Source organism: Ambystoma mexicanum, chromosome 13 (genome assembly GCF_040938575.1).
Source record: "Ambystoma mexicanum isolate Mex_15411 chromosome 13, UKY_AmexF1_1, whole genome shotgun sequence".
Classification (NCBI taxonomy): Eukaryota; Metazoa; Chordata; class Amphibia; order Caudata; family Ambystomatidae; genus Ambystoma; species Ambystoma mexicanum.
In genome coordinates this window covers 200,837,351-200,855,389 of record NC_090938.1, presented here as the reverse complement: position 1 = coordinate 200,855,389, position 18,039 = coordinate 200,837,351, and the positions used below count along the sequence as shown (strand labels likewise).

The window sequence follows — 18,039 nt, the reverse complement described above, 5'->3', positions numbered from 1 at the left end:
ACTTAAAAGCAAATGATGAACATTTATGAACAAGGTGAAAAGCAAGTGAAGAGCACTTAGGAACACTGTGAAAGTAAGGTGGTGAAAAGGGTGAACGCCACAGAGTGAGTTCTTTAAAAAACAATGAATTCTACCCTATGACACAGGTGTAGAGAGAGAAACCCTGTGTTAGCATGAAAGTCCAAATCCTAAAGACCCAAAAATGTGGAAAACACGTTGTGGCAAAGCCAAGAGAATGCCAAGGAGAATCACAAATCAATGCAAACCCATGACACGGGTGCATAGAGAGAAAACCTGTGTTAGCAACAAAAAAAAATATAGAAGAATAAGAGTGTCAAGGCTTATCGGTTGCATTACCTGTAATGGGTGGACCATGTGGTCCGACAACTGCGCCTAAACCTAATAACCCATATCTTCCTTGGACCCATAATGACCCAAGGAAGATAAAGATAACAAAACTGTATTTGATAACAGGAAAAGTGAATGAGGAATATGGCAATCTGTACGAACTATTGAAAAAGCTTGAAGGATTACAAAGTTGAACTGGAACTGATTTTGAAAGCCAGGAGATTTGAGCTGATTGTAGGTTTTGAAGCTGGTTGGAAGCTGGAAGAGCTGACCTCTTGGGGAAGGGTACCCCAAGACTTTATGAGCTGTGTTAACCTCTTGGGAAAGGAAACTGCAAGATCTTTTGGAACTTCTCAAAGGAATTCTACCTTTTCTCACCTTCCCCCAGAAGCACAATGTTAGCCAGCCCTGGTTCTCTCTACACTTTAGCATTGCAATTGCCTCCTCCTCAATCTCCCTTCTTCCACTCTGCAACCTCTCCAGCTAATCCAGAATAGAGCAGTAAGACTTGTCCTTAGCCTGAAGTCCAGGGACTGCATCTCTCTTGCCCTAAAAGGTCTTCACTGGCTCCCGGTTGCTTCACAGATTAAATTCAAATCCCCCTGTATCATCCACAAGGCTGTCTAGGGCCGGGGACCACACTATCTGCAATTCTCTCTTACTAAATATTCCCCATCTAGACCCCTGCGCTCCTCTGGCACCAGCTCTTTGTGCGTAAAGCGTTTCGCTAAACAGAGGGCAGTATGTCGATCTCTTTCCTCAGCTGAATCCCTTCTTTGGAACAGCCTCCCTCTGTATCTTCATCTTGAGCAGGACTTTCTTAAATTCCAGAAGCTCCTCAAGGCTTTCCTCTTTACCTCCGTCCCCCCCCCACTCTCCTCTACTAATCTCAAAGTTGCTTTGTTTGGTGTTCAGGGCCCTTCTGCATCCCCGGGCCCTGACCTCCCAAACCGAATCCCCCCTAGCTTCTGGCTATCCTCAGCACTTGCCACGGCTCACCCTCCACCCTGGAGGCTCGCACTTACCTTACATTGCACTTTACTTGTTGCTCAACCTTGAGCACCACAACACCTATTCCATTCCCCCCTCCCTTCTGCACTTGCACATTCTGAACACTCACAGGACATAGTAGGTTTGTCCCCCCACCCAACTGTATTTAATACTTTTATGTATTTCAATCGTTTCCACATCCCCTTGTCCCCTACCTGTTGCTCTGTGAGCACATTGAAACAGTATTTACTTCCTGTATAAGCGCCTAACAAGCAAACAATAAATGAATGAATAAATATTTTGAACTTTGGGAAGGAAAAGCTGGAAAGCAAGCCAGGAACTGGAAGAAGCTCTGATCTTTCTTTGGAACACTGTTTCTTTTGTTGCTGACATCACTACACATTGTTTATCTTGTGAGGGCAAGTGTAGGTTTTGGACACATACAGACTTACTGACACAGATTATCCTTAGTATATTTAAGTAGGGAAATCCCACCTTAGCACAGGGCAAGTTAGGCCTCACTCCATCCTGACAATTTAGAAAATAAGTAATTTTATTTAGAACATTGAATCTGTTGTCTGTGTCTCACTTCATGATGCCTTCACAGGCCCACTCACAGCTTAGAATTCAGACACTTTTGGTCCCACTCGCAGTTTAGGAATCATAGATCTATGGTGTGGGCCTATTCACATCTTGGAAGTAATAGATCCATGAGCTCACTCGCAGCATTTAAGCATCCCTTGATTTGGTTACAAATTATGTTTGCCATTCCTTTCAGCAGTATCTTTAGCACAACAAAGTGGACGAGACTTCCTGTATAACATAACCATGGCTTAGAAACCAGAATAGGACCTGCATGCAGCTTGGAGGCATGGACTCTGAGCTTGGCGATCCAGGATAAACTCAACTCTTCACAAACTCAAAGTCCACAATCTGCGCTCCCTCTCCAAGCATAAAGTCTGTCAGTAACAATGCCCCTTACACTTTGGAAGATAGGGTTCAGCCCACACCCAAACCATAAACGATGAAGATTAGCTGCAACCCAGAATCACCGCACTCCAACAGATTGGATATCAGAAGCCCCACTTACATCTTGGAAGCTGTGGATCACAACCCCCCTTTCAGCTCGTTAGATGGGTCTCCCTCATAACATTAAGGAATTTGATGATCAACCACCCTCCTTTGCCGCTTTGAAGCAAAAATGATCCCACCACCCACATCATAGAAACTGGACTTTATCCACCCTCTAACAGCGTGAAAGCTTAATAATCCCCCCTCAGAGCTTGGAATGTGACGTCTTTGCTGCAAACAATAGGTTTAATGCTTAAAATCTACTTGCCCCTCACAGCGCTGTGTAGCAAGGTGTAATCCTATCCACTCACAGGTAGCCAGCAATGGATCAGCATGCCCCTCATAGCTTGGGAACCTGGGAGGTCTAGGATCACTATGCCACACACAGCTTGAAGACATGTGTCAACCCACCTTTTCTGAGTTTGATGAGATCCACAAGAACCCCCCTCCCTCTATCCCACACACAAACACTGATTGGTTGCTCTGGATGAGATAGCTTAGAATCCCGAGATATACATGTACCGTCACAGCTTGGATGCCATGGACGAGCACATCTCTTACAGCTTAGAGGCCAGAGATCAACACAACTCTCCCAGCTTGGAAGCCTGGGATCAGCTAATTCCCTCACATTGCATTTGATCTGGGTTGGCTGACACTGTAGCTTCTACATCATGGACACTGCTTGCAGGAAGTTCTACCTTTAACATAACAGCTAAAAGCAGCTTGGTTAAAGATTATCAAAGACATATTAATACCACAGTAAGGTCAAAAGTGTAAGTACTAACATTCAGAGAAATGTGTACAGTAATTAGTAAAATGCAGCTTTGATGGTGAATGAGCAAAATAAATACATTATTTTAATTGAGTCTCTTTTACTCAGTTGAGCATTTATAGATCCGACTGTAAATCGTGTCTGTACTCTTTAACTATATAGATATCCCAAAGCCTCCAGGACCAGTTCGTCTGGAGGAGAACGTTGCCAACACAGTAACTGTGGTATGGGGCCCTTCACCAGATGAGAAACATGATGGCAACCTCCACTATGTGGTGATGAAGAAGGACTCTACCCAGCAGTCCTGGCACGTGGTCGGAGATCCAGTCTACACTACACGCTTCACAATCACGCGGGTGATTCCCGGGCGGCAGTACCACTTCCGGGTCTTGGCAAAGAATGACATGGGGTTGAGTGACCCTTCTGATGTCAGTGAGGCTTGGAGCATCTCCAAAGAGAGAGGTAAGGTTGTGGTGTGGGAAGGAATGCCAGCAATATTATTCTAAATAATGTTTCTTTGTAATCAGTGGTTCTTGTAGAGATTACTACAAATTCCTTCCCAGTGTTCTGCTTGCCAGTGTGGTACACTCCCATTGAGAAAGAAGGCATGCATCAAATGTTCCCAGAGGATGGGTAAACAAGACTTTGTGTTCATTATCTACATGCTTCATTACTTCCATTCAACTCCATAACATATAGAAGAAACTAAGGGTCACTATGCTCTTACAAATCAGCCTTTGGAAATATAAACAAGCCCTGGAAAAGCCACATATTTTGACATGTGCAGTTAAGTCTTTTTATTTAAAATGTTGGGGAATTAATACAGTAAATACTGCCACAAATGGCTCAAGAAATGCTCTGTCTCTGAGACGGTTGAAGTATTTTTATTTGATTTTTCAGGGCGCTAGCGCTGTTCCTCCCTCTCTCATATAAAAAGCACCTATTCTCCATAACCCACGCCTCCCTGCTTTTTCAAGTTAACATACAGATTCCAACCTACTATCTAAGTTCTTAATACTACTAAGGGCCTCATCATGAGTTGGGCAGTATCCCGGCGGTACTACCGGGGCAAATAGCGTTACCACCAAACCCCCCCGGCGCCGGATCACGTGTTTGGCCGAACAGGAATTCCTAATTCCCCATTGGGCCCATTCGGGAATTCCCCATTCCCCATTAGCCCAATGGGAGATTTTCGGCACGACTACTGCCAGCGGTATTACCGCGCGGTAATTGCGCCAAAAATCAGCTCAGAGCTAGGGGTAAATCCTGCCGAACCCGTGATTTGGCCGAGCTTTAAATGCGGCGATAATAGCATTACCGCCACATTTAAGGGTTACCATCAAACTCGTGATGACCCCCTAAGTTTGAATATCTAAAGGCTGAACGTCTTCTCTATCTAAACTCACTCAGGGACTTCCAAGACTGTCCCTATCCTATCCAGTGGTTAGTAATCTAAAAGGGGTATTGAATTGTGCTTTCCAAACACTCTGCCTGATTTGGTCTCCATTCTACTATGCCCACGCATTCCTCCCCCTATCACTTCCCTCTCTTTTTGATCTCGCTCAACTCCAGCAAATTGATGGGATCAAGTTCGACAGGTAAGAGTCCCAAACTATCAGGGATATATCAGTGACCACCTTTACTTGAGGCCAGGATTTGAGGAATAAAGCTTGTTTCAGCAGATGTTTCCTCAGGAACCATCATGCAAGGTCCCAAGCAACTGGACTTGACACCTGCCGAAGATCTGACATGTGTCTCTCAAATTAAAATCACTGGCAATGTAGTAGCCATTGAAGCGACCCCATGCGCAGCCGTGCCTACGGAACCACCAGAATGCAGGAGGCCATCAAACCCAGAAGGCGCAGGAAAGCCGAGGCAGGGGCTCGTCCCTGAGACTGGAGGAAATGTTCCATCCGAGAGATGTTTGTCACTCAGTCCCTATGCAGACTGCTTAGTATCCAAGACTGTGCCGATGAAACGGAAGGGCTGGAATGGCAATACTTGGGATTTATTTAAGTTCAGGGAAAAGCCGAAGTTGTGCAGCAGGCTACACATGCGTATCAGATGTGCTGGTGCCTTGTCTGGGAGCGATCTTGGATGAGCCAGTCAACCAGGTAGGGAAATACATGAATGCCCTCCCTCCTGAGACGAACAACCACTTCTGACAGCAGCTATTAATTTGAAGCTCAGGTCATTTCCCTGCTTCAAATGAATAGGCACATCATTGAAGTAAGCATCCTGGAGGTCCAGTGACACTATCCAGTCGTGCAGATCAAGGGCTTGGGTGATCTGGGCAGGGGTACCATCTTGAACTTGTCTTTCCATAGATATAAACTCATAAGCCTCACATCCAGTATCGGACACAAGTAAACTCATAAGCCTCACATCCAGTATCGGACACAAGTCTCTATATATTTTCATCACTGGAAAATAAGCTGAGTGCATCCCTTGCCTCGTTTCCAGCATGGTACCAGTTCTGTCATGCACTAAGAGCAAATCTGATGGACCTCTTCCAAGAGGAAAGGATCTTGAGGCAAGGTAGTTGAGTAAGGAAGGTGGTCCGGAGGATGCTGAATGAAAAGGAGGCAATAACCCTGTTGGACGACTTATAAGGCCCAAGCATCGGACATGATCCGAGACCATACTGAGTTGAACAGGAAAGGTTTTCCCTAACTGGGGACTTGTTGAAGAAGGACCTCCCACAAGGACTTTGTACCCTCGGTGGCTGAGGGCACAGTCTATGCTGCCGGATCAGCTCTATCTCTGCCTCTACCCCTTGAGAATCATCTGCCTTGCAGTCTCCCAGGGGCAGATTTACCTCACCTGCAGGGAACTTAAGCGGTAGAGGGGCGGAACCCTTAACCCTTGTTGGATGGTACAGAAGGCTATTTGTTTGTTTGTTTGTTTGTTTATTTTATTTCTATAGCGCTCCGGACCCAGGAGTATAGGGGCGCTTAGTACAAGGTTACAAGGCACAGTACATGGTAATAAACAGTGAAGCTAGAACAATTTAAATAGCAGTTATATACAGGCAGTGGGGGTGAAAGCACCCAATAGTAACATAAGTGAGGCATAAACAGTCAATACATTATATAGCTAGGTCTGACTTCAAAGTTGACTATTTGTCAGAAGCCACCCAATGACAAGTTTCCTGAATGACTGGAAGGAGTTGGATGATTTTATGCTCAGTGGCAAGGAGTTCCAGAGTTGGGGGGTGAGGACAGTAAAGCTCGAGCCTCCGGCTCTTTTGGAGTTGAATCTAGGCACTGTAAGGCATAAGGTGTTGGAGGATCTCGTGGTTCTAACGGAAGGTTTCATGGTGAGTTTGTTAGTCAGGTATGGGGGTGCCAGATTGTTGAGAGCTTTGTACGTCAGGCAGAGTGTTTATAGGTCGATTTTATGTTGGATGGTGAGCCATCTGCATGTAGTTCTGGTGGCCGAGATGTGCTCACGTCTGGGGATATTTAGCGCTGCCCGTAGTGCATTGTTTTGAAGGACTTGGAGCTTGTTAATTATCGCTTGATTGGCACCTAAGTAGAGACTATTGCAATAGTCTAGTTTCGATTGTATAAGGGCTCTGGATAGTATGAGGCAACTGTTAGGGGAGAGAAATGGTCTACAGGCTCTAATGAGTTTTCCGGCATATGCCGAGGCTGAGGCGGTTGCATTCATTTGTTTGGTGAAGTTAACGTTGGCATCAAGATAGAAGCCAAGTGTTTTCACATTTTTGGCGACCGGGATGGTGTTGCCATCGATTATAATGTTAGAGTAGTTGGGACTTAATTTTTGTAGGTGGTTCGGTGAGCCAACAATGAGCAGTTCAGTCTTCTCGTCATTGAGGCAGAGGCCATGTGTGGCCATCCATGCCTGAATGACGGAGAAGATTTCATTGATCCTGGCTACATCAGTATTGTAGTTGCCCGAGATAGTGAGGAGTATCTGGGTGTCATCCGCGTAGTTTGTATAGATGACACCCAGGCGGTCCAGTTTATCGAAGAGGGGCTTTGTAAAGATATTGTAAAGGGTGGGTGAGACACATGATCCTTGTGGGACACCACAAGATATGGGGATAGGGTCTGCTGCTGCCTCCAGAGAGAAGACCCTCATAGTTCTGTTGGCTACGAAGGACTGTATCCACGAGACAGCAGAGGGGGAGAAGTGGGCGGCAGAGGAGAAGTGGTTACAGAGTATTTTGTGGTCAACCAGGTCGAAGGCCGCTGAGAGATCTAATAGGAGTAGGATGGCAGCCTTGCCCTTATCTTTAATTTCGTCAATCTGACTTTTAAGGTCAGCAAGGGCAGTTTCTGTTCCATGCTGAGACCGGAAGCCAGACTGACGCAATCCGAGTAATTGGTTAGACTCTACGTAATGCTGAATTTGCAGGTAAGCAACTCTATCGAGTATTTTTAGCAGGAAGGGAACAGTTGTAATGGGCCTGTAATTTGTGGGGATGGAGAGATCCAGAGTCTGTTTTTTTAGTAGCGGGAGGACCCATGATTGTTTCAGATTGTTGGGTACCGAATTAGTGGAGAAGGATGCATTTATGAGCTTGGAAATGAAGGGGCCGAGGTCTCTGGCAGCATCTTTTATGATCTGTGCAGGGCAACTGTCCCCTTTACAGTTTGATGGTTTGAGGGATGTTATCATTTTTTGCACTTCTAGTGCGGTTACGTTTTTGAAGGTGAATCCCTGGTTGGTGTTAGGGGTGGTAGGTGGGCTGGGCATGATGGGTCTGAGAGTTGAAGTCTTTTGTTTTCGATTTTAGTTTGTAGGCCAGTAATTTTGTTTGCCAGGGCATCTTGGATATTTGTGCACCAAGATTGGTCCTTCACAGACGAGTCCATAGGTGGATTGGGGTTTTCTAGCTCCTTCAGGATAGTGAATAGCTCTTTGGTACTGGAGCTGGCATTACTTATTCTTGTGTTGTAGGCTTTTCTTTTTTATAGAGGGAGGATGGATTTATAAGATTGACTTTATGTTCCGCGGATGGGTTCTTTTTCCAGAGGGTTTCCATTTTGGAATTATTTTTTCTTAGTATTTTGAGTTCTGGAGTATACCAAGAATTGAGGTGTGCTTTAGGTTTACTTTTACGTAATTTTAGTGGAGCAACACGGTCAATAGCCTTGGTCATGACGTTATTGTAGGTGTCTACTAGAAGGGTAGGGTCTGATGTGTTGGGGATCATGTTAAGGGTGGGTAGAACCAGTGGGATGAGGGCTTCAGCGGTGATGTTCCGTTTGTTTCTCGTCAGGCATGCTGGTGCAGGCGGGTGTTGTCTGTGGAGGGGGTTGTTAGTACTAATGTCAAATGAGAGTAGGAAGTGGTCAGTCCATATCAGTGGTTGTGGGTCCCTGCAGATGATGTTGCAGTTATGGGCAGCGAGCCAGTCTAGGGTTCTGCCTTTTTAATGTGTGGGTAAGGTATTAAGTTGAGTGTAGTTGTGTTCACCAAGTTCATTGGCGAGGGAGGAAGCTGGAGTGTCATGAGGGTCTTTGTAACCCAGGTTGAAGTCACCGAGGATAATATTCTGTGATAGAGGTTTGGATTTTTCGGCTATGAGGGTGGTTATATCTTCTTCGAATGAACCTATGGGCCCAGGGGTCTGTATAATAGATCCAAGGTAATGGAGTTCTTGGGGGAGGTTTGAATTTTGATGGATAGATATTCGCAGAACTTTAAAGGAGGGGCGGTCACCGATCTAATGTCAAGCGAGGATTTGAAAATGAGTGCTACACCTCCTCCACGGGCATCCGGTCTGTCGGCCCTGAGGATGGAGTAGTTGTCTGGAACTGCGAGAGATAGAGAGGGGCCTGCTGCAGTATGGAGCCAAGTTTCTGTGGTGGCGAGGAAATCCAGGACTGCTGAGCAGATGATGTCTGCAATTTCCGTAGGGTGGGCCACAAGGGATCTAACATTGAGTAAGGCTCCTTTGAGTGGCACAGAGTTTGCAATGGTGTTTTTATTGGTGATTTTAGTGATATGATTCGTGGTCATTTTGCTAAGTAGGGTAGGGAGTCTACAACCTAGTCTGCCGTTACGGATCATGATGTTGGAGTAGGCTACAGGGTAGTGTTCAATCGAACTGCGCAAGTTTAGGATGTTGTCAGAGTGGTCATCTGTAACGAGGCTGAGTGGGGTATTACCTAAAGTAGCGCTCCTTTTAGTACTAGGGTCTATGGATGCGCTGTGGGAGAAAGGAGGTAGGGAAGGTAGGAAGGGTGTAGGGCAAGGAATCGGGTGATGTCTAGGACAGTCAAGCTTAGCGAGTCCATTACTGAATGGGATATAGCTATTTCTACTGCTTGGTGTGCAGTCAGGCATAATGCAAAAGGGGAACATGATGAGTATTAGCCAGGCTGGCATAGTTTGAGTGTGGATTTGGGTAGTATCTGGCTAGCAACCAGAGGGCACAACACAATCAATGTGGTCTAGTAGCGACCAGAGGCACAACACAGTGAGAGTGGTCTGTTAGCGAACAGAGGTCACAGTACAATCAAAGTGGTCTAGTAGCGACCAAAGGCACAACACAGTGAGAGTGGTCCATTAGCGACCATAAGGCACATCTCAGTTACAGTGGTCCATTAACGACCAAAGGCACAACTCAGTTACAGTGGTCCATTAGCGACCATAAGTCACAACTCAGTTACAGTGGTCCATTAGCGACCGTAAGGCATGACAGGCCAGGGTAGCATAATCAGGAGCCAACTGTATGCAATGGGGCAGGGTGGTAGTTAATGCAAATAACGTTGGGCGCAAATCATAACAGGCAGTGATGGTAGTTCGGAGTTTAGCAGATACCAGTTTGGAAATAAGTCAAGGTGAAGTGCTGGATGAGGGAGATTGTTTGCTGTGCGATTAGAATTTAACAGCAGATATGTACTCACGGGTGTTGTTCGCTGGTAGCCGAAGGAAAACTGCTCCTCCGACTTTGCAGGAGGTTTCACTCTGCCGGGATAGTGGCGCAAAGTGGCGAACAGGGGCAAACAGGAAGGGGCCTTGCTCACTTGGGCCTTCCTCAAAGTGGGCTGGCTTCCGCCTGCCGGTGGCCCTGTGGGGGAGAAGTACGGTGTTGCTAGGCAACACAGTAAACAATAAAGGCGGCGGCCATCTTGGATTCGGGAACTCGTGTCGTAGTGCACACGATTCCGAGTGCCTGCGAAAGGGGGCACGGCGTGGGAGCGCACCGCCGGTGGGCTTTAGGCTCACCTGCCACGGGCGGGGAGATCAGCTGGGCGCTTCCACGCGCTTCTTAAATTAGCTTCAGATGATGCACGGCTGCTCCTGCAGTCCATGTTGTAGATAGGCGGCAGGATGCGGGTGGTGCATCAGGTGCACGGTGAGGGGGCTCCTGCCCTCTCGAGCGTCAGGATGAAGTCTGACTTATTGTTGTCAGGAGGGGCCTGAGGGTAGAGGCGTGCCCACAAAGCCAAAGGGAGAAAGGCACACAGGATTACAAGGAGTCCTGTACACAAGAAAGGCTAGGCAACAGAGGCTGTGAACAAAAAGGGGCAGGAAATACAAAGATAACAAACACGCTGGGTTCCCTCTTGGGGTGTATGCAGAATGGGGAAACAGTGTTCCACGGAACTTGGGAAACTCCAGCCTTCTGCACAGATTGCTATCACAGGGGCCCACTCTGAATACTCATGGCGAGGAGCAACAGCAGTGGTTGTCTGTATCTGAACCCTAAGGCATGAACAAGGTAACAGTACTCACAAGACTGAAGCCTGTACAGGTCCAGCAGGAACCAAACAATGACTGCTTCCTGAAACAGGAACCAGTACACTGTAAACAATGACACGAAGTGCAACACTAAAACGCGACAAGGGGAGGGGCAGAGATTGCCTGCTGGAAATCCAGCAGCCAAACTCTGTGCATACGAATTACATAAAACACAAATGAAGACAAGAACAGAAATATCCAGGGAAAAGGGAAGTCAGGGAGAGCAAGGTTCAGGACAGAGAACCGTAACAAAGGAAGGGCAGACAACTAGTATCTAAATGCAGGAACAGCGACCAGAGAACAGTACACGGGAATCAAGAACGGTAACTCAGGGCTGGAAAGACAAGAGAAAGCTAGCAGAGAGAAATCAAGGAAACAGTACTATTGAAGTGGATGAAAAAAGGGGAGGACTGAAGACTCAAGGAAGTTAAGGACAGGAATCATGGGTAGAGGCGCAGCACACGGCAAGGAACAAGATAATTGAAGGTAGAAAGCAAGTGGGTGTAGCCAGGGAACAGAGGGCTGCAAGCAAGGAAGAGAGCAAGGAAGCTGTAGCCAGGAAACAGAGAGCTTCAAACAAGGAAGCGAGCAAGGGGGCTGTAGCCAGGGAATGGAGGGTTACAAACAAGGAAGCAGGGCTGCAGTATGGAAGGCACAGAGGTGCAGGCAAAAGGCAGGGGAGAGAGGGCTGAGAAACAGGGCTGCAAGGCAGGAAGCACAGGGCGCTGGAACAAGAGCAGGAACTGGAGACCACAGGACACAGCAAACATCCAAGGAACAGGGCAACAAAGGGCTGGAAGAAAGCTCAATGTAAGAGACCTGTGCTCCTGCAGGCAGCTGCTTAAATACTGAGCTGCCCTGTGCTGAAGTAGGCTAATTAGCAGCACCTGGAGCAGCACACCTGAATGCAATTGGCCTCTGCTCTCTCTAGCCCTGGGAAAGCGAAAGCTGCACTGTTCTCTAAGGCTTCTGGGGAGTGTAGCGCTAGAACTGCTGCATAGGAATTGCCAGGAAATGGGAACTGCCACAAGGTGCATTATGGGACATGTAGTTTGTATAAGTAAATAAGAAAGTTCCAAAGCCTTGCAAACGGAAAGTAAAGACAATAATATGAATAGGTGTTATCCAGGGAGTATTACGGAAATAAATGAGTCCCAGTGCAATCGTGACAATTGTACAGCCCAAGCCCAAAGTCCCAGCAGTCACATTGGAGGACTGAAATCTCTGCAAGTATTTGCTCTAGGTCAGAAAGTTTTGTGCCCCTCAAGGGGCATGTCTAAGAACAATGCCTGTACATCTTGGGCAAAGCCAGCCGTCCTCATCCACAAATGACATTGCACCACTGTCCCTGTGGCCATTGAACGGCCGACACAGTCTATTGTGTCTCTCTTGACTGCAGAGTTTGGTGGGAAGCCTCCCCGCCATATTGTCAAAGGATAGAAATCCTTCCTTCATGTCTCATTCTGGGAGCTTGTCTGTCGCACATGCTACTGCAAACCAGAGACCGAAAGAGAACTTTGCTAAGGCACTAGAAGCGTTTCCAGCTGAGAGAGTCAGGCTGTCAGAGGCAAACATATTCTTGCCCCATGCATCCAGCCTCTTGCTCTCCCTGTCGGGAATGAGGGAGGGATCCTGACAGGGAGAGAAAGGTGGGCAGCCTTTACCACCAAACTCTCAGTGGAAACATGGGTGAATAAGACAGATCCAATTGAGCTGGGTGGTGTTTCTTAGCCAGCCCCCTGTCGACTGTGGGCATAGAGGCAGCCTTCTCCCACACCTAGAGCACAGAGCCTCAGTACCCTCATTGAATGGCAGCAGGGTCTCCTTCTTCCTCCGTCCAGGATGCCAGTCAATTCAAATTGGACTTTAGGCCTGGACAGGACTGACAACCCTAGGGTATCAGCAACTTTGGCTGTAAAACTTTGGAAAGAAGCTAGAAGTGTTCCTGGAGAAAGGGCTGGTAAAATATCCAGCTCCATGAAGGTGTCAAGCACGCTGGCCTCTTGAAGGTCCGAAGCAAGTCCTTGCAGATCGTCACCCTCAAACACAAATACACTGCTAATAAATCTTTGTTCATGGATGAAAGATCCACTTCTAACTTCTAGAAATGAAGCACCAATGGTAATTCTGGTTATAATAGTGTCTTCTTCCAGATACTTTGGCCACAGTTTAAAAGAAGATGTAATTTTCCCCAATGTCAATAATATACCATTCTTTAGGACTTCTTTAGTTACAACTTTACATCAGTATATTTGTCAGGATGTTTTCTTTGTGCTGCTGCTTCCACTCTGAAAACCACACTTTTACTGTTGGTACTATGAGAATGGCCACCTTTGTCCCACACTACATTACTGGTTCAGACCACTTAAATGTTACATCTGCTGACAATTTAGGATACCGCCACAGTTTAAGTAATACTACCACAGCTCAGTGCTTTGAATTGTTAAACAGGCGTCGACAAGATATATTTCAACCTCTTCACGTAGGCAAGGCACTCTCCCTTTCAATTACTTTCTCAAAAGGGGCAGCCTCTTTGCCTCTCTTGTCTCTCTGACACAATAACAACCTAGTTCTGCCCATAAGACTCACTTCTCTCTGGTTTCCGCAGTCTTTGGTACCACAGTTTGTTGGGTGGCTCTTTAATTATTGGAAAGGTTGGTTACACTATAAAAAGAGGGTGCCTCTTGGCTTGGAGAAGATTGTTCTTCTCTTCAAAAGTTTAAACTCTTCACTTCATCGAAATTAAAAGAATGACATTTCTAGATACAGGACCTCATCACGAGTCTGGCGGTAACCCTTAAATGCAGCGGTAACGCTATTACTGCCGCATTTAAGGGTCCGCCAGATCATGGCTTTGACAGATTTCCCCCCAGCTCTGAGCTCCGAGGGAAATCCGCTGGCGGTAATAGCGCAAAATTTCCCCATTGGGCCCAATGAGGAATTCCCAAATGGGTCCAATGGGGAATGGGCAATACCCGGGGATTTGGCGGTAGCGCTATTAACGCCGGCGCTAATAGCGCCGGCATTACCGCCCAACTCGTGATCAGGCCCACAGTATAGAATTCAGTTTTTCAGTTGAAAACACAATTAGGCACTTACAACCTCTCTTTAAATTAGATTTCAAGGATTAAAGATGAAGAGAGAATTGTATTCCCATCTAACAAAGGATAGAGTTCTGACTTCCTTTGGAATCACAATTAGGCACACGCAACCTCTTTTGATGTAGTTTTCAAACTTTGTAACCTGCAACTCGGGTATTGTCAAGATTAGGTATTCGGTATTGGTTTAAAGAGGGTTCCCTCTCCTTAATTAGGGAGATGCAACCACTCTGTTAGACAGCAACAGTCTTTAAATCATTCAACAATGGATTTCAGCAATGTTAACTTCTCGCGCAAGTCTTATGTCTTTCATGAGAGACGCAAGTGCTACAATTCTATTGTAAATAATATTGTGAATACAACCAGCAACCTGTACTCGCATAAAGCCATACGCTAGTGAGCAAGGAGCTGGATACTGTTACTGGCAAGGCTCGCGCAAAGAGTTAGAATGCTGTGGTTCACTCACCAGCTTCTCAGACACCCGCTTTGTGGGTTTCACTGCTTTCCCGACTTCCACTTCAACCTTTACTGCTTCTGGCTTGCTGGGGAACCATGCTCTTCTCTTGAACCAGTGTCTGCGGTACGGCCACTTCTATTGGGGTGCTTTCTGTTCCCGAGACCCTCTGCTTGCCTCTTGCTTCTTGTCTTAGTCTCATCCACAACTCGGCAAGCACTGCAATCAGGCTCACATGGGGAAAAACGTTTCTCCTGCACATCTTCCGCTGCACAGCCTCTGCACTTCCGACTTTGAGACAACAGGACTCTCTCAGATCTTGCAGGAGAAATCTACTATTTCCACATTTCGGAATCCCTTTTGTTCTCCCAATTATGTGTAGTTTGCCAGCCTCGTGACTTCTGTTTGCTTCTACATCTACAGCCTGCATGCCAGCTCATGTTCTAGCTCCTTCTACTCCTTCCTGAGGGGACCTTTTATGCCTACCAGGTTCAGTAATAGGCTTCAGGTGAGGGGCATTAGCTTTGATTGCCTTACTACTGCTATGTCTATTAGGCTTTATTGCTGATTGCTACATCTGCATGCCTCTTTAGCCCTCTTCCTTGTCTCAGTACGTCTAGGATTCTGGGACTTGTAGTTTCTTTTGACACAGTTAGGTTTTTCCACTTCTGCAGTTGGCAAATAACCATCAGAAGTGTGGGATGAGCGAGAAAGTTAAATAGGGGGTTGTCCCAGTCTTCCAGGTCTGCCCCCCCCCATGTGATCCTCCCGCAGTACACCACCCCAAGGGTCGGGATCAGGAAGCATCTGCCTTTCCCTGGCCACATGAGGAGGGTCCACTACCAGGTTTCCTGGAGGAATCATCACAGGGTGCTTTGATGAAAGAAAACTTGATTGAAAATTGCATGGCTGTTTCTTTCTTCGGCTTCTCTTTCTACTTCTGAAATCAGAATGCTTGGAATGTAGTCAATATCAAAAGTTATTCACTGTATTACATGCATCCTGCTTGGCTCAGATGAGGTCAGTAATGACTTCCATATGCTAATAAATAATTATAACACTGTAATGTTGGCAGTTCCAATGAAGACTATGTAGTGGAAAAAAGCTATAATGGGTGGTTTACCTAATGGTAACCTTCATTACTCAAAGCCCTACGCTTCACTGTCAGAGTACTTACTTTTGAGGTAACCACTGCTAATCAAGGACCTGTACACCATATTTAACTCCCAGGGACTGCCACTCTCTCTCTCTCTTGTGATGGCATATATAGCTCTGATGTTCCACAATCGGGTGTCTACTTGATTTATGGACCAGTCCATTCTCGTGTAGAGGGGTGGGAAAAGGAGAATGAGATATAAGTATTGTGATGAGGAAGAGTAACGGGATTAGGAGAGAAGGCTGCAAGTACTGAAGATTACAGTAAGATTACCATTACCTCACCATCCCTCTTCCTCATTCCAGTTCCTTTATTTTAGAAAGGCCAAAGCCATGCAAAAGAGGAGTCTATGAGAATATAAACAGGCCACCAAGGTTGCAGTACACCATACATCACCTCAATTCACAGAGCTGAGATCAGATACCCCATGAAGCTCAATGGGTAGCTTTGCTCAGAATACTTGTCCTGAAATAATAAGATGGATGACCACCAACATTAAGTCTATTGTTCGATGAAGGTATTTAACTTCACCCATGTGCCCCGCCCTACAAGTGTCCACCCATTGAACTCCTGAGCATCTGCCCAGTAAGTGGCCATGCCATTCTTGACTGACCTAGATGCTGAGAGGGCAGGCCCACCGGAAATTTTGTATGCCGTAATAATCACTGATGGATGCCATCTACTCAGTGATGCTACTGAGGGGCTGCATATCATTGCTGACCCCCAATCATCAAAATTCCGCCAGAGCCTGCTGTAAGGTTTGTGCGTGACTCAGCTTCAGGATCTCTGCAGTGAATCTGCTACCTCTCCATGAGCCGTTCGCTCATAGGGCTTTGCCTCTCATCTTCCAGACCTTCATCTCCATTTGCTGGGCCGAGAACGCTGAAGCTGTCCTAGGGCTCTGCAGAGGAGGGATAAACCAAACCTTCCTTAGTGCTCATTCCAATAAAGAGAGGAGACCATGGCCTCATCGGCCAATGGAGAACCACCAGAACAACTGTCACCCTAGTCTCCCTGATCTTTAGACGAACCATGGGAATGTCAGGGGTATGAAGGAAGGTATAGAGGAGACTCTCTGGTCATGCCAGAGACATTTGGGCACCATGCTCCCTCATCTTGCAAAATCAGGCAAGTGCACATTTTTCCTGTGAAGCAAACAGGTCCAGTCCGGAGACAGAGGAAATTCCCTGCTGAAGAGGTTGGCTGCAGAGTTCCTTACCCCTTCATGCGGATTACTGTCAGGGAGGTGTAATTCTTCTCCATCCATTAACCCAGGTGGGACACCAGTTGTGAGCGACCAGGACTTGGAACATACTCGTCTGTTGATACAGGACATTGCGGTAATATAGTCAGTCTGCAAAATGACTGACTTCTGCTGGAGTTGCCTCTTAAACCACTGTGGGGCTCTGACTGCAGCAGCTAACAGTTTCCATTTGAGGAGTGAGGAATGGCCTCTGTTCCTATTTCTACTGGTGGCTTAAGAGATTAGGGTAGCCACCCTAGGCGACTGCAGTGGACCCTGTCATGAGGGTGATTGGACAACAGCCACTCAGTGGTAATCCCCTCAGCAGATGTGCATTCTTGTACCACCCGTGCATTGCTGCTGTCATGGTGAGCTCTACTGGAATCACTGCCTCAACATGCTGTGATGACGAGACCCAGTGTCTGTGGAGGTGTGTCACACATGGCTAAAGAGGAAGTCTTGCCCATGAACAGCCTAGACACATGCCACCATGAAACCTTGTAACCTAGGATGTGACTTGCTGTTGAGAACACAGCAGTCCACATAGAGCCTGGGCACCCTGTCTTGAAAAAGACCGACTATGTCTAGAGCCAGCATGAAGCATGCCACATTCAATTGTAAGTCCTGATTCGGGCAGAGGTGTGATGTCTGCCGATTGATGCAGTAGCCACGGGACTGCACAGTCTGGCAGACAAGCTTTATGTGAGCCATCAAAGGTCTGGATTCCTATAATTCCAGAGTCGTCACCACCACGGAAGTCAAGACCTTTGTGATAACCTTTGGAGTGGTTTTGAGACAAAATCGGGGAACAAGGAAACTGGAAATGAGATGCCCATAACGAAAACCTTAGGAACTCATGTGGCCATAAAAATACAAATCCAGAGGTGTCAGGAACTCCCCATTGGTGGTCATTGGAATGATTGATTGAAAAGGGTCTATCTTGAAGTGCTTTGTGCCTCTGAAGGGGTTGAGGGACTGCATAATTTCATCGCCAGGAAGACAACAGAGTAGAATCCGCTTGATTGAACTTGCAAAATATCTTCTTTCCTAACAATCCGTTGTCTCTCCTTTGTCTCTCCATATTTTAAACAGAAGATTTTAATCTCAAAGAATGGCAATTCTTAATAATAGTATAGCTATTCTAACTCAGCCAATGATGCCAGCTGCTCATGCCCAACGTTGCCC

The 18,039-nt window shown here is 46.6% G+C and overlaps 1 protein-coding gene across 1 annotated transcript in view; it reads left to right on the top strand.

Annotated features, from left to right (window-relative positions):
• Positions 1–18,039, top strand: part of IGFN1 (immunoglobulin like and fibronectin type III domain containing 1) — a 299,446-nt gene that overhangs the window by 269,484 nt on the left and 11,923 nt on the right. The window contains exon 21 of the mRNA XM_069633640.1: positions 3,344–3,643. Within this exon, the coding sequence (XP_069489741.1) occupies positions 3,344–3,643 (300 nt within the window). The remainder of the gene's footprint in view (positions 1–3,343; positions 3,644–18,039) is intronic.